Genomic DNA, 16,817 nt, shown 5'->3' on the forward strand with positions numbered 1-16,817 from the left:
TGGGACGGAGGATGTTACATTGTTGCCTCATGTTGAGATTTCACCCTATCCCCTATACCACCCCCAAGGCTTTCCCCCCACTCCCAAATTGTTATTAGCTGCATCTCCTCACCCAGTAAGATCCTGTCTGCCAAGCGTTTCGCAAACTCAAAGCTCGAAGCACCAGTCATTCTGACTGATGCTCTGAATCATCTCATTCTACTCATCTTCGGAGCTCAGGTAGAAACAGTCCCAGAAGAGCCTGCAGTTCTGCCATCATCTTATTCTTTTGTGTTCTGTGTTCTGCAGACTATTCACAGGGGGATGGAATTATCTCATCCTTATCTCTTTCAATGGAGTTATTATCTCCCCAATCTTGTGCTTAGCCAGTGGATTTTGCAACTCCAAATGTAGGACCTTCCATTTATCTCTATTAAAAATCATCTTATCAGATTGAAACCATCCTGTCAAGATCTTCTTGGAACCTTTTCACAGGAGAAGACCTGTAAGCCCAAACTGGAGAACATTCAGCGTCAAAGAGACTGTCCAGTCCTGAGGGCTTGACTGAAATCCCACGCTTGACCTTATTCGCCTGTGGACTAATTCTGACTACTCACCCTGCTCCTCTCTCTGCTAACTTTCTAGATTTTGCAATCATGCCTCAGCTGTGGCCTCACACTGAAGTTTCCCTCATCAGCTGGGGACTTTTTTGTCCTGGAACATCCCTCTGCTATGCCAGCCCCCTTCTTCCCACTGGTGAGTTCGTTCGTGGGGTATCCATTTTTGGGGGGTCCTAGGCTGCTCAACCTTCATTCCCCTCCTGGCTCTGAGTTTTTGGACTTTAACACCATGTGCCCTCATGTTAGAGTATCTTCCCTTCCTCCCTCATACTTACCCCTCCCCCTTTTCAGCTCCCTTTTGTCTCATCCCCCTCCCCCATTAGATTTTAAGCTCGTTGAGGGACAGGGACTATCTTTCTTGTTGTTTGTACTTGTATTCCCAGCACCTAGTACAATACCTGACACACGGTTCACTGTTATTCAGGTGATTCAGTCCTGTCTGACTCTTCAAGACCCCATCTGGGGTTTTCTTGGCAAAGATACTAGAGTGGTTTGTCATTTCCTTCTTCATTTGACAGATGAGGAAACTGAGGTAAACAGGGTTAAGTGACTTGCCCGGGGTCATACTGATAAGTGTCTGAGGCCAGGTTTGAACTCAGGGAGATGAGTCTTCCTGACTTTAGGCCTGATACTCTATCCACTGAGCCATCTAGCTGCCCTTATTGAGAAGGCTAAGGTCCAGTAAGCTGAGACTTGTTCAAACTCACAAGACGGGTGATTGCCCGAGCTGGGAGCAGAATGCAGCGTGCTCATTACTGTACCCTACTAGGTGGTGTCATGGATAGAGTGCTGGATTTAGTCAGCAATTCCTGGGTTCAATCTTGACTCAGCCATTTACTAGGTGAGTGAACCTGGGCCATCCCCTGTCTCTCTGGGCCTGTTTGCTCATCTATCCAACGAGGGAGCTGGACTCAATGGTCCCTAATGTTCCCTTCCAGCTCTAAGTCTGTGATTCTATGCCTACACCAATGGAATGTGAATGCTGGCCAGTTCCAACGAGCTGAGTCTGTACTCAGAGGATCTGAGCTTGAATCCTGGCTCTTAGTCTGGGTGACTTTGGCCAATTTATCCAGCCTTTCTGGGCTTCAGTAATGAGAAGCTCCTCAGGTTTCTTTGAACTCAAAAGCTGGAATGCTGTGATCTATAAGCAGGGGTGGGCAGGCATTTAAACCAGGGGTACTTAACCTGTGATCTTGTTTTTAAAGATATTTTAAAGATATATTTTAAAGATATTTAAAGATAACTACAATCCAATGGCTTCACCCACAATCCCATCTTATGAATTTAAGAACATGATTCTGAGGAAGGGTCCACAGGCTTCACCGGACTGTCTGCCCAAGGGGTCCAGGATGCAGAAAAGGTTAAGAACCCCTGATAGAAGCACTGGGCACCAGGCAGCAGCAGACTCATCTGTCTTACAACTCAGGGAAATGAACTTCCTCCTTCTAGAAAGACACCAAGTGGCTTGATGCAAATTCTAGTTTTTTATTGTTTTCTTCCTGAAAGATACCTCATCACAGTGAAACTGCAGGTTGTCCCCAGATCCATTGTTCCAACAAGAGGAGGAAAGCTCAGGACCTTCAAAGCCAGCCTATAGGTGGGGTGGCAGTCCTTGAACCCAGTACTCAGAGGAGGACAAGAGGAAACAGACAATGTGCTGACATTAATTCAAACAAAGGGAAAAAAATCCAAACCACCCACCCAAAGGCATCTCATTGGGGTGGATTTTTCCAAAAGAGTTTGCCAGCCCCTGTGAATCTGGAGTTTTCCATGCCAAGCTGAATCTTCTGAAGAAAATGAACTGATGGCTTCTGGGACCCACGTGTCTTGGCAAGAGAATAAGCCCAAGGCTGGCTGTTGAGGAGGAGAAATCTCTGCTATTCATTCCTGAGCACTGCCAGACACCCAGTGGTTGTCTTTGACTCTGGCTAGAGTGAGACTAATCAGGAAACTCGATGCAGGAAAGGGGAGCTGAGGAATTTTAATCAACCTGACCAAGGGAGGGGAGGGAGTTTCAAAGAGAGCTCTCTCTGGCAGCCCAGAGAGTGGGGGTGGGGAGGAGCCTCTAGCCCTTTTCCCTTACTAAAGGGAAAAGCTGGTGACTCTCCGGTCTCTCCGGTCTCACCTGGACCCCCTCTTCATTCTTGGGACCAAGTTCATCGACTTCATCACTAGCACTGAGATGCATTTTCCTTACCCTAAAGAGGCAGGTGTTGCCCTTGGTCCACCTCCAAAATCAGTGGGTGGAACTTTCCCCTCAATGAGTTGGCTTGAGAGCCCCTTCATTCTGGGCAGAGATTTCGAGGCCTCGTTCAGGGATGGAGGGGAACTGAATAACAAGTATATGAAGAGACAGACTGAATCTTCAGGCAGAGCTCCCTTCCCAGGTGGGATGGAGACAGGATAGTGAAGGCAGCAGTCTAGCTACAGTCTAGCTTCCCCCATTCCTATTAACCCCCTAGGCCTACCCCAGAAGACTCCTCACCAACATCAGGACAGCCAAAGGGTAGTCCGGTTCCTACTGGCCAGCAGGGAAAGAGGAAAAGAGCCGAGGGGAGCTGGTCCCACTTTCCTCTTCAAGCTGTCCATCCTCAGAATCAGCTCAGTTTCTTTGGGAGTGGGTGGTAGCTATTCGAAGTAGGTATAGGACTGTCCCATTACTGTCATACAGAGGATGGCCAGGGTCTGTGAGGGCTGTAGAAAAGGCTGATCCTGTTCCAGCGTGGAACAAATCCTCAAGGCAGCTTGGTAAACAGAAAGTTCACAGGTCCCAAAGGGCTGAGAACAGAGTGTGTGTGTGTGTGTGTGTGTGTGTGTGTGTGTGTGTGTGTGTATGCTTGTGCATGCAACAGAAAAGTCCGGTCTGTGGGGGTCCCTGACAAAGCCAAGATGGCTTCCTTTGCCTGCATCAGCACCGAGGACTCATCCAGGTATGCCTCTTGCCTTTGGGAACAAGAAAAAGGACAAGAAAAGGTCAGGAGTAAAAAAGACCAAAGATCAACATAAACCTCAACCCCTGCCCCCTAGCAGAAGCTGGACCAGTAGGGCAGAAATTGTTGTTGGGCTAGGGTGCAGCATGGGATGGCAGCATGAGTGCCAGATTTGAAGTCAGGAAGACTTGGGTTCTAATCCTGCTCTGGATTTCACTTACTTGCACATCAATGGGCCTCAGTTTCCTCATCTGTAATATGCAGGGGGCTGGACTTGATGGCTTCTAGCCCTAGAAACCTGCCAGTCTACAGGACTAGCCTACATGGCCTTTGAGGTGCGTTCTGGCTTTAGACTCTACGGTCTCTGACCCTATGACATTGACTGCCCTGAGGCAGGTCTGGCTGAATCCCACATGCCAATTCTGTTCTGGGAACAGAATTGCTCCTAGAAGTAACTGTCCCCCACGCCAGGCTCCTGCTGCATAAATGAACCTGTTAGAGTTCAGGAAGAGTTCTACTAAGCCAAACCCACAAAGAGCTCCTTGGTTTTCTGAAGACAGAAAGATTTTTTTTTCTTTTTAGCCTTCAATGAGAAAAGAGAAAAATCTGAGCATCAGATGGAAGTGTTTCTGAGAGAACGCTCTCTCTGCTGTCAAACCTCCAGGGCTACTCCTGCTTTGCAAGTTTACCTGCAGGGACAAAAGATCCCTTGGGAAACCCCAAGGAAACAGGAGCTCCCCTTGAGTTTTCAGATCTTTGGCATCAAAGATGACAGGAGCCTGGGAAGTCACCCAGTTAATAATATCCTCCCTTGCCAGTCAAGGTGGCCAACTTTTGGGATGCTTCAGTGCGAGGGAGCCCAAGCTCTAGGTTAGGACTTAGGGAAACCTGGTTCTGTCCAAGCCAAATCCCACCCAGGCCTACTACTGCTACCTGTGTGGCCTGGGGAAAGTCACCTAACCTCTCTGGGCCTCTGTTTCCTCACTTGTAAAATGAGGGGGTTGGTTAGACACAGCCACCACGATACCTTCTAGTCTAAATCTATGCTATTGTGACCTCTGACCTTCTTGCTGTTCCCTTGAATTCTGTACCCCATTTCCCATCTCCTGGCCTTTGCTCTGACTATACCCCATTCCTGGGGTTCACTGCCTTTTCACCTCTACTTCTTATGTGAATCCTTTCCTGATCCCTCCAGTTGTACATGTCATATCCCTCCCAAGTAACCTCTCTAAGCCTCAGTTTCTCCATCAGTAATCAAAGGGTTGGACTAGATGAATTCTCAGATACTTTCTAAATTTATGATCCTATGATCAGTTTCAAACATTAATTAAGCACTTATGTGCAAGACACTGTTCTAAGCACTGGGAGTAAGGGCAGTCTTTTGATTTTCTTTGTATCCCCCAGGCTCTTAGCACAGTGCCTGGAATATAGTAGGAGCTTAATACAAAGTGAGGAAAGAAAATAAGCGTTTAGATAGAACCATGCGCCAAGTGCTCTCCACATGTTATCTCATTTCAGCCTCACAACAATTGTCGAGGCAGGTGCTTTAATGTTCTCGTTTTGCATTTGAAGAAACTGAGGCAAGCAGAAGTTGACTTGCCCAGGGTCACAAAGCCAGTAAAGTGTCTGAGCCTGGATTGATACTCAGCTCTTCCCAACTCCAGACCCAGTGCTCGACCAAGGAATTGGCCTTCTGGGAAGCTTGCCTGAGGGCCTGTCTCCTACAGTCCTGAGAAGATATGAGGCCCCTCCACTGCCATGCTCTTCTTCCTCCTCTGATCTCAGAGGATGAGGGACCCTGCCCCTAGAGGTAACCATCTCCGCCCAGCACCGGCCAGCTGGGTCCTTAGTGGTCAGTGACTACTGTTCCCTCAGAATTCTAGGGGAAACCCTGAGGGGAGTGCTGGGGTGCATACAGTAGGTGCTTGATAAATGCTTTTTACATTCCACATAAAAGGAAATGGTTAAACCTGACGGCTCCTAAGGTCCCTTAGCACTGTAGCTCGTGAGCTCCTTATGTTTAATGGGAATAAAAACAGTGTTTACCTTTCATCTTGAGAAGCAAATGAGACAATTGTAAAGTGCTCAGCACAGTGCCTCGCACACAGTAAGCGCCATATAAATGCTGGTTATGATTATTTTGGGGGAGGATCAAACAAGCCAGCTTAGCATGTTGCCATCCTTAAAGCACTATGTAAAGCATATATCAATAATTAGCAACATTTATTATTAATAGTTAATCAACAGTAATCAACATGTTCATTATAACCAACATGTTTGTGATTATTGATCAGCTGTCAATAATTATTAATTATTGTTTTATCACATTTGTTGATTTATAAGTATGTATCATATCATTTATTATATATAATTATATATGATATAATGCACTATTCTTAATGAGTAGCCATCAATGAATACTTAATTGGCTTTAAAAGAATATTTATTAAGGAAGTATTGCCACCAAAATAATCCCCCCCAAATAGGGGGGTGTACTTTCCCTTACCCATTACTGTAGAGAGTGAGCTCAAACTTAGAATACTATCCCAGAGTCATCAGTGGCAAAGGGTAGCTCAGAGCTTAGTCACTGGGAGTCCTTTTCTTCCCCCAGTAGGGTCCTCAGGAAGTTTCCCTTGACTACCTGCTGGTCCCCAAGGATTTGTAAATCCTTGCAAAGCCCACACCTCCAAATTATCTCTTCCCTGAAGGTCACTCTTTCTTCAAAACTGCCTTTCCTTGGATGATCTCATTTGTTTTCTGTGCCTTTCAGCTCTCAGCGCAGAACGTATCATCAGCTCCCAGCTCTGGTGGCTGGGACCTCCAAATACTCCAACCTTTTGATGTTCACAAGGTTCTAACCTGGTTGATCCTGTCTCTGGATACTCAGCTGGAATGTTTCTCTCTACTTCCAGCTGGATGTACTGTCTCCTACTAGTCCAATCCCTCCCACAGCATGGTCAGTAGGATCTCAGGGACTTAGAAGAGTTCTCCCCACTAGCCAAGCTTACTATTTTTAGATGGATCCACTTTTTTTTTGACGAATCACAAGATATTTCCTTGTGGCATCATCTGTCTTTATCCAATGGACCCCCCACCCCATTCTTTCAAATTTGTTAAGGATTTATTCACACCTAGTTTACTTTTGATTGACTGTCTGATTTAAGCAGATGTCTGGACTTTCTGTGATTGATTACAGCCCGTGAACTAAACGTAAGCAAGATTCTTTCTTTACTTGTCATTTCTCCCAATTAGAATATGAGCTCTTTGAGAGGAATGACTCTTTTTTTTTTTATCCTTAGCATTTAGCACAGAACCTGGCACAGTCAGTGTTGGATAAATGCTTTTTCCATTCCATGTAAAATGAAAGGTTTGAATTTGATGACTCCTAAGTAAGGTGATTCCTACTTTCAACCTATGATCAGATGAGTCAAATCAATCAACAAGCATTTATTAAGCACCTACTATGATCCACTGTACTAGAGACTGGGGTTACAGATACAAGGAATGAAATCATCCCTACTCTCAAAGAACTTAGAGACAGATGGCCCAGTGGATAGCTCACTGGGCTTGGAACCAGGAAGGCTCATCTTCATGGGTTTGAATCCAGTCTCAGACACTTACTGGTTGTGTGACCCTGGGCAAGTCACTTAACCCTGTTTGCCTTAGTTTCCTCATCTGTCAAATGAACTGGAGAAGGGAAGGACAAACCACTCCAGTATCTTTGCCAAGAAAACCCCAAATGGGGTCATGAAGAGTCAGACATGACTGAAACAACTCGACAACAACAAAAATATATAAGGAATAAACACAAGGTGTCCCAACAGTCTTAGTGATGATTTAAGGCCCAGGGGTGGGGAATCTGTGGCCGGCCTTGAGGCCACATGTGGCCCTCTAGGTCCTCAAGTACGGCCCTTTGAATGAATCCAAACCTCACAGAACAAATCCCGTAATTAAAGGATTTGTTCTTTAAAACTTGGACTCTGTCAAGAGGCTGCACCCAAGGACCTAGAAGGCCACACATGGCCTCGAGGTCGGCTGCAGGTTCCCCACCCCTGATTTAAGCTTTTAGTAGCTTAAACCAGCACTAAGGCTGTTGGGACACCCTGTATGAAGATAAAAAAATACAAATAAATCCAAGGTGGCTAAATAGAGGTAGTTTGGGAGGGAGGGCACTGACAGTTGGAGGGGATCAGGAAAGGCTTCAAGTAGATGGTGATGCCTGAGCCACGCCTGGAAGGCATAGAGGGATTCTGGGAGGCAGAGTGCATTCTAGGCATGGGGACACAGCAGGTGGCATGTTGAGCATGGAGAACAGAGAGAAGGCCATTTTGGCTGCAGGACGTGGGAAGGAGATAACATATACCAAGGCTGGAAAGATACATTGGGGCCAGGTTGTGAAGGGTTTCAAAAGCCCAATTAGCCAAGTGCCCTGTTCTCTCCCCATTCATTCCAGGCTGGACCAATGCGGACTTCGGGGATGATGGGAGATGCTCTGTTGGTAAGCAGTGGATACTGAAGAAAGATCAGCTATTGAGAAGGTCCTTTTTAGGCAAAGAGAGAACGGGAGGTGAGGACCCTGAGCAGGGTCAGGGAGATGCTTCAAAGGGGAGAAAAGAGTTTTCCACTTACTGGGAGCCTTGTGACTGTCGCTGTCGGAGCCATCTCCCGGGCCACTCTCTGGGCCACTTTGGACTCCCCCAGCCTCACTGCCAAGGCTGGTCCCACTCTCGGAGGGCTGGCTAGGAGGCAGAGCCTGGCCTTGGGCTGCTCTGGAAGGGTCACTGCTGCCACCTAGAAGAGATCAGACAGTGGACTAGGGTATTTGGGGCACCTGCCCCTTCAGATTTTAACTTCCTCTTCTACTCCCTTCCCGGGACCTGCCAACAGGGTCTTGCTAGTTCAGTGAGTCAACAAGCATTTATTAAATACTCACTATGTGCCAGGAATTGTGCTAAGTACCAGGGATACAAAGAAACAGCAAAAATAGACCTTGCCTTCATGGAGCTTACACTCTAACTGGGGAGTCAACTGGCCCATGGAGATGTATGTACAAGATAAGTTAATCTAAGAAGGTTACCAGCTCCAGGAGGGAGTGCAGGAAACCTCTTGGGGAGTAGCGCAATTCTTCCCAGTCCTAAACCTCAGAGGAGAATTGAGCCAGGGGCCCTTCCACCTCTTGAGTTTTGACCCATAAAGGTCCTGATGAAGCTTTTGTATTACCCCAATGGTATCTGCCCTCCCTGGAGGAATATGGTGGAGGAAGACAGACCCATCTTCCCCATCTACCATGACACTGGGCTCCTTTAAGACTCAGATAGATATCCCCTAGGTGGGTCTACCTAATGAACTCAAAATGAGAAATATGACTGCACCAAGGTAGCACTTACTCCTGGCTCATAGGATCATACATCTAGAGCTGGAAGGGACCCCAGATGCCATCTAGTTCAGATCCTGTTTTTGGAGGGACAGACTCAAGATGGCAGATTAAGATGAAGCACTTTTACCTAGCCCACCTAATATACCTCCACAACAGCTTAGAAAACTCACCAGACTGAATTGTGATTGGGAAAGCCAAGAAAAAGTCACAGTGAGTCATTTTTCTAGCCCAGGGCAGCTTAGGAAGACAGACAGAGAAGTGTGTGGAGACTAGGGCAAGGGTGGGCCAGGAGCATATGGAATACCTGAGCAAGTCACTTCTCCTTTATGAGCCTCAGTTTTCAAACTCTGTAAAAATGAGATGGGTTGGACCAAAAGGTCTTTCAGGTCCTTTCCAGTCTGAATCTATGATCCCATGATGCAAAGTCCCTTTATATGTCTGGCCTCAGTTTCCTTCTCTGTAAAATGAAGGGGGTAGCCCAGAAGGCCTCTTTGATTCATTCTAGCTCTAGAACTAGGGGCCAGTCTAATCCCCCTTATACTTGCTCTCCCTCCCTGTAGAAGGGTTATAATGAGCAAATGAAGAAACGTGTACATTTTTTGAAACTCCAAAGTGCCAAGAGAAATGCACCTTTAATGTGGTTATCTCAGCTGAAGCCATGAAGAAGATGTAGCCCTTTAAGTGAATGCCCTTGGTTGAGTCCCCTGGGAAGGAAGGGGCTGCCCCAGGTCCTCTGACTCCAAACACAGTGTTCTCTCAGAGGAGTGAGTTCACCATCACTGAAAGTCTTCAAGCACAGGCTGATCACTTGCCTGGGATACTGCAGAAAGAATCACTGGTCTGGAACAGTTCAAATTGGATTGGATGGCCTCTGGGGTCTCTTCCAGGTCTGATTCTACAAATCAGCCCCTACCACTCCGAACTTTCTCTTCTTAGATTCAGTTAATGATGCTTGAATATCTACTTAAGTGCACCCCAGAGAGCTATGTTCAGAGAAACTCTGCCTCAGTCTTCCCTGGACAGCTTAGACCTGCCCCTTCTAGCCCCAAGTCTTCTCAAAGCTCAGCCTCTCTGCAGGGCCACCCACCTCCTTACCTGATTCTGTTCGGCATTTGCTACCTTTTGAGCTCTTGGCTCCAGCATCTTCCAGGCTGGAAGAACTCAAGGTGGAGTCACTGTCGCTGTCACTAGAAACCACTGGAAGAGACAAACATAGACTGAGAATGTTTATCCTTGCGCCCAGTGGGCTCACACCAGGCCAGTGGACCAGCTTCCTTACTGGCTGCACATCAAAGAAGGAAGGGATTCTGCATGGGGGAAGGGTAACTAGTTGCTCTTGACATCCCTAGGGCACTGAGCAAGAGGCAAAGATCGGCTCCAATTAGAGGCGGGAGAGATTATGATCGGACTGAAGGAAAAACATCCTCAGTGTCAAAGGGATAATAGGCTGGGATGGGGGAGGGAGGGAGAGAGGTTGTTAAGGCTGTGTCTCTAGGGACCCTGTGGGAGCAGTCCTGGTTAGAAGCATTGGTGGATGCCAGTCATTGTGACACTCTATCACATCCTGCTAACATGATTCCTTAGCTACTTTCCTGGCTGTCAAGCCTGTCTCCCCAACTCAATGATACCACTGGATATTTGTAAAAGGCTTACAGGTTACGAAGTGTTTAAATGACACCGTCTCCTTTAATCTCAAGACACCCTAAGAAATAGACAGAACAGGGCAGGGGCTAATCAATCGAGCAATGCCCATGTATTAAGCACCTGCTATATACCAGGCACAGACAAAAATCAATCAAGTAAGCACTTATTAAACACCTCCTAAGTCCACCCACCAGTGCAGTGGGTGCTGAGAGATGACAATGAACAATCTCTGGCCTCAGGGAGCTTATGTTCTATTGCTACTGTCTACATGAAGAAACCGCGGTCCAGTGAAGAGATCCAGCCTTTTGTTTGGCCCAGGTGTCTAGGAGAGGGGGGAGAAAGAATGAGTCCATACTCTGTTCCACTCCCCCAAAGTCTCACTTTGTAACCCCGCATTTAAAATACATATTTTGATTGATAACTTTCATTATTTGTAGAAAGCCATCTCATATAACAAAGACTCTTTGGAAAGAAAAAGAATAGGAAAACCCAGTAAAATCAAAGCATAAGGAAAAAACAACTGATAAGGTATGTAATGTTCTTCACCCATAGACCTCTGCCTCTGCCAAGGAGGAGGAGGAATTGTCTTGTCTCTCTTTTGGGGGGGCCATGTTTGTTGTCATTTTGCACCCTTCATTTTTGATTATTTTGTGGATAAGACTCATTCTACCAGAGGCCCAGGGTTTTGGCTAATTAGGAAGCAGTCTCTCAGTAATTTTGATGAATGACAGCTTCCCATCACCCCTCACTCCAACCCACACCAGGGTTGCCCTCTCATTCATTCTACCTGCATTGTCAGAGAGAATCACATATTCACAGCTGGAAGGCTCTCTGAGGTCATCTAGTCCAAATACGCTCGAAAAAGGACCATCTCTAGCACCCTGCCAGTTTTAATTTTATGAACCTATGACTCACTCAATTAGATTTTAAGACATATTAGAAAGCAATAATTACAAAAACTATTTGGCACCTTCACTTGATTCCAATTATCCATGCATTCACACATTCAGCCTATTATTAAAAGTACCTACTATGCATCAGGCATTGTGCAAGGCTCTGGTGACACAAAGGCACAAATGAATCACTCCCTGCCCTCATGGAGCTCACATTCTATTGAGACAAAACAAACGTGGACACAGTTAAATCTTTCTTTGAGGATACAGGAGGCATCTTAGAGAAACTCTAGGTCCTCATTACAGGTATCAAACCCTGCTGTAAAAATTTTAACTATTAGTTTGGGCACCTGGAGCAAGTGGCATGAAATATTCCCAAGGCAACATGAAACACATCCCAAGTCAACTTTTTAAAATGGGCACTCTAGCAAGGGGGTGTTGGGATACAATTCGCTACTGTGAGGAGACAGAGATCATGGGAGAGACCACAGGACAAAGGGGGATCGCCATGAAGAGGAGAAGAAATAAGGTGGGGTGGGGGTTGGAAGGAGCTCAATTAGGGGTGAAGCTGCTGCAGAGAGGAGAGGAAGGATGCCATCTGGCAGCTTCCTACTTTAATTATTCTTGCTAACTGAGTCCTAGGATCAGTTGTTTTGATCTACTGAAGGAATCCAAGGATAGTTCCACCCTCTACATTTCTATACCGTGGGGAAAAGCTCTGATTGCCCCACCCTAGTTATGGCTCTTTATAAAAGTAATACTTCAGCAGTCCAAGGATCTGTGATTTCATCAGGATAGGTACTTTTTTTTTTACCAGAGCAGGCTTCTACTCCTCTGTGGTTCAGTAGATGGTCTTCAAGAGTACCATGGTAAAAAAAAATCCTTACCCTGTGGGCAACCTGGTGATGAGTTTCTCTAGATTTATCTGGTCTGGTCCCCAGACAACAGACCCTGGCTCATAATGGAATAGCCTGTACATAACACAGTATATAATAGCCTGCTGGTGCCTCTGAGAGTCTGTGTTCACTACTAAGAGGAGGCTTGGAGGGAAACTTTCGCATTTTCATAATAATTCTTATTTCTTTTACTTAAGAGAACGAGTGAATCACCCATTTCTTTAAAGCAAATAGGAACCTTAGGAATTATTTAGTCTGACCATCTCATTTTACGAGGGTTTTCCATTTTTCAAGGCCATTTCACATACAGGATCTCATCTGATCCTTACAACTGCCCTGGGACTTAGGCAGACACAACATTTCACAAAAAAAAAATAAGAGGAAGCAGAATGTGGGAGATTGAGAGCTGGTTTTCAAGAAAGGAAGATCTAGGCTCTCTTCCTACCTCTGACGCATAATGGTTTCAACCTCCCTTCCCCCAATTTACTTCACATTGTTTTCCCAAATATGAGACAGTGTGGCACAGTGGGGAGAGCTGGTCTCAGACACAGGAAAATCTGGATTCAAGTTCCACCTTTGACACCTACTGTCTGGGTGACTCTGGGCAAGTCTTTTAACCTCTCTGTCCCTTTGGTGACTCTCTAAGAGAGAGGATGCAGAGAGGGTGCCAACCTGCTTTGGTGGAGGGGATTTCCTCACTTGGGAGCTCTCTGCAGACACAAAAAAATCAGATCCAATCCAAAGTAATAATATTTATAATGACATATAGTTGTAGATGTATATGCATGTATACATGTGTGTGCATATACATTATATATGTATATCTACATATTTATATATACACATATATGTATACGTATACACACATACATACACATGCAATGGACACATATACACATATGAGTCTGAGTCAGTAATTGAGACAGAAAACTGGTCTTGGAGCCATGAAGACCTGGGTTCAAGTGTCATCTTTGACACATTTGGCTGTGTGACCCTGGGCAAGTCACTTAACATCTCAGTGGCTCCAAGTAACTCTTTCGATCACAGAGGAAGTGTTGACCTTCCTTGGTAGAGGGAGCTTCCCCACCTGGGACCTCCCTCCATCAGTGAAACCATATGTCCAGTCCTGACTCCACCTTTAAATAATGTTTTAAACTTTGCAAACAGCTTTATAGATATCCTGTTATTTGAACCTCTGTGAGGTTGGTATTGTTCTTATCTTCAATTTACAGATGAGGGAACTGAGGCACAAGCACACAGGAGAGAAATGTCCTGCCCCTAGAATATTTGGTGGGGGGAGCTTGAGAACTCATGTCTCCTGACTCCCAGGTTAGAGCAGGGGGAAGCACAGCAACGGCTCCGACCGTAACTAGAATGACACTTGCTGCTGCTTGGGTTTTTGACAGGGTGCCTGAGATGGAGCCACCAAGATAGCCCCAGCCAAGCAGTCATTGGGTTGGGCACCTTGCTATCTGATAAACCAAACCACCTTGCCACACTGCCTAACGCAGTTAGGCCCACACAGCTCTTCAGGGAAACTCTACAGAAACTTCCCCAAAGGAAAAAACCAACTCACGTGTGGAGAGGATGTCCATTCATGCAGTTATCTCTGCTCTAGGGGCTGGGGTAGGCGAGGCTTTCACTGTTGAGGCTGGGGATCCAAGAAGGTAGGGACACTCAGAGGCATGTGTAGCTGCAGCAGAAAGGCCCATGGAGGCCAAGGAAGGCCACTTTCTAGCTGGGAAGCCTTAGGCATAACTTGGTTTCAGAACTAAAGGGCAAGGTGAGCTCCTGGAGGGCAGGGACTGTCCTGTGCCTCTCCTTGTATCCCCAGCATTTGGCACAGTTACAAAAATGATCTCATTTGATCCCCATAACAACCCTGACAGATAGGTGCTATGATTATCCCCATTTTATAGGGGAGGGAACTGAGGTGAACAGAAGTTAAGTGACTTGTCCAGGGTCTCACAGCTAGTAAGTGTCTGAGGCTGGATCTGAAGTCAGAACTTCCTCAGGACTCTATCTACTTCACCATCTACTTCACCTCATTGCTCTCAAATAACTCTCTCATTCTATTGTTTCAGACAAATCGCATATCTGAATTTCCCAAATAGAGAGTTCCCACACACGGATGAAATCCCAAGTTTGAAAAAAATAAAAATATATGATGTGAAAGGTATGGTTAAGGAGGCCAGAATCATGGAACCATAGTTATATTTACATAGAAAGTACTGATCCCTTTTGGTTTGGGGTGCAAGTCATAATGAGAAAAGATTACTTCTTTCTGTGGTTTTTTTTGTTTTGTTTTTACAAAAGGCAGAGAGCAGGGTGGAAGGGAGCCAGTCGGCGTCCATTAAAGACCCTGGACCGTGCAGGTGCCTTTGCCTCCAGGGGTCATTTCACTCACAAAGGTTTCAGAGAGGAGGGTACCAGCTGTCAGAAAATGTTCTTGCTTTCCCATCAGCCCCCCTCGGCTGCATCTTCTCTCATTGTGTCAGGGATTTCAAGCTGGGATCAGGCTGGAGCTTAGAGGGCTTTGCAGCAAGGGCCCCCAAATCCCATTTCTAATCTACTCTAATAAATTCTGCTAAAGAAACAAACTGAAAGAAGAAAGAGAAAGAAAAGAAAAGTTCGCAGTATCTATGCCCAGCGCTGAAGCATCAGTGTCAGCAGGGGAAAAAGACGCTTATGATCTGCCAGAGGGATGGGAGTTCCTGGATGGAAGCCCAACACACACACAGTTCCCCAAATACTCCTGGCTTCCTTCAGAGAGGGGGCTGGGGGAGCCCATATTCCAGAAATGTCCCCATGAAACCCAAGCTGGCCTCATCTGCCAGTCTACTGCCGCTGTTGTTCCTCCCTCCCTTTGCAGTCCAGCTCATAAATCTTCTAGGTCTATTAACAAAGCTTTTAGGCTCATAAATCTTTTGGCCTCTGCTCTTCCATCCTCAGCAAATGATATTCATAGTCTCTCTTTCTCTCCCTCTCTCTCTCTCTCTCTCTCTCTTCCTCCTCCTCTTCCTTCTCTCTCTCTTCCTCCTCCTTCTTCTCTCTCTGCCCCTCACCTCCCTCTCTCCCCCTCTCCCTCTCCCCTCTCTCCGCCCCAACACATTCCCCAAAGGATCAGACTGAGATTACAGAGCAATGAGATCTTGGATGGAATCCACACTTATTTTTCAGATTGAAAAAGGAAAGGAATCGTCCCTACAGTCTTCCAAATAAGAGGCAGCTTGGGTTAATGGATAGTGAAGCCTGAACTAAATTAAAATGCAATTGGGAAATAGTTAACAAAATAAAAATACAATAGAACATAAATAATGTTAATGTGTGGTTTTCTAAGTCAATATGCCTCTGGCAGGGATCCTTAGATATGGTTTAGTGCCCTCCCTCCCCATTTCTATTTGAGTTTGACACCACCGGGCTGGGAGACCTGGTCAAGAAGACCTGGGTTTGAATCCCACTTCAGATTCCTCCTTGCTGTGTGGCCCTGGGCAAGTCACTTGAACTCCTTCACCCTCAGCTTCCTCACCTGTAAGATGAAGTTGGACTCCCCTTTTAATTCTAAACCTATAATGCCATGACCCTAGCTCTACAAATCACCATTCCTGAGCCTCTATTTCCTAATCTGTAAAATGAGGGTGAACTAGATGGTCTCGAACATCACTTTTGACTCCAACACTCTGGTTCTGTGATTTTAGTTGTGTGACACTGAGTAAGTCCTTTCCCTTCCCTGGGTCTCAGTTTCTTCATTTGTAAAATGGGGGTGATAATAACACCCCCCCCCCCAGGGAAGCTCTTTCTGATCCTGCTGCCACTAGTGCCCTCCTCACAAACCACCTTACATTTTTCTATTTTGTATCTGCTTCTTCGTGTACAGATTATTTCCCTCATAGAATGTAAGATCCTTGAGGGGAGGGGCTATTTCATTTTTGTCTTTACAGGCTTCTAGTCCAATAGTACTCGGGTGCGATAGATGGTGCTCAATAAATGCTTGTTGGTTGACTGGACCTCCAGTGCCAAGCACTGTGTCATGCATATAGAAGGTACATAATTGATGCTTATTGACTGATTAAAAGTACTTTGACACCCTTATGGCACCATAGCTTTGTGATGGAGCCTATGTCACCCAAATGGACCTGCCCTATGGCCCAGCTGTGAGTGCATGGTAGGTAGGAGTGTGGTAGGAGGAGATAGTGAGCAGGGGCAGAAGAGATATGGTGGTCACACCCCCTTCAGAACTCTGCCCAAGGGCCTGAAACTCTGGGGATCTTCTCCACCAACTTGGGGGAAGTAACAGTGCTACTCCAGACAATGCTGGCTGGCTGCCTGCTGAAAACAGAAGCCCAGGATTCAGAACTAGTTTGTAACCCCCAGCACTAACCGCTACCCCATACTTCCTCCTGCCTGGGCTTTCTCCTGGTGTTGGCTAGGAAAACAGCTCCCGGGCCAAGCAGCAACAGTCCCTTTTTTGGGGACAG

General features: G+C 46.2%; 1 protein-coding gene across 4 annotated transcripts in view; it reads right to left on the reverse strand.

The window, feature by feature from the left end:
• Positions 1-2,068: 2,068 nt before the first annotated feature.
• RPH3AL (rabphilin 3A like (without C2 domains)) overlaps positions 2,069-16,817 on the reverse strand; it is a 169,573-nt gene continuing 154,824 nt past the window's right edge. For 3 of the 4 annotated variants that reach the window (XM_036769264.1, XM_036769261.1, XM_036769262.1), the window contains 3 exons: positions 10,002-10,103; positions 8,159-8,320; positions 2,069-3,542 (listed from right to left, as the gene is read on the reverse strand). In XM_036769264.1, the coding sequence (XP_036625159.1) occupies positions 3,508-3,542; positions 8,159-8,320; positions 10,002-10,103 (299 nt within the window). In that variant the 3' untranslated portion in view covers positions 2,069-3,507. The remainder of the gene's footprint in view (positions 3,543-8,158; positions 8,321-10,001; positions 10,104-16,817) is intronic. The other variant, XM_036769263.1, reaches the window with a different exon arrangement.

This window comes from Trichosurus vulpecula, chromosome 7 (assembly GCF_011100635.1).
Source record: "Trichosurus vulpecula isolate mTriVul1 chromosome 7, mTriVul1.pri, whole genome shotgun sequence".
Classification (NCBI taxonomy): Eukaryota; Metazoa; Chordata; class Mammalia; order Diprotodontia; family Phalangeridae; genus Trichosurus; species Trichosurus vulpecula.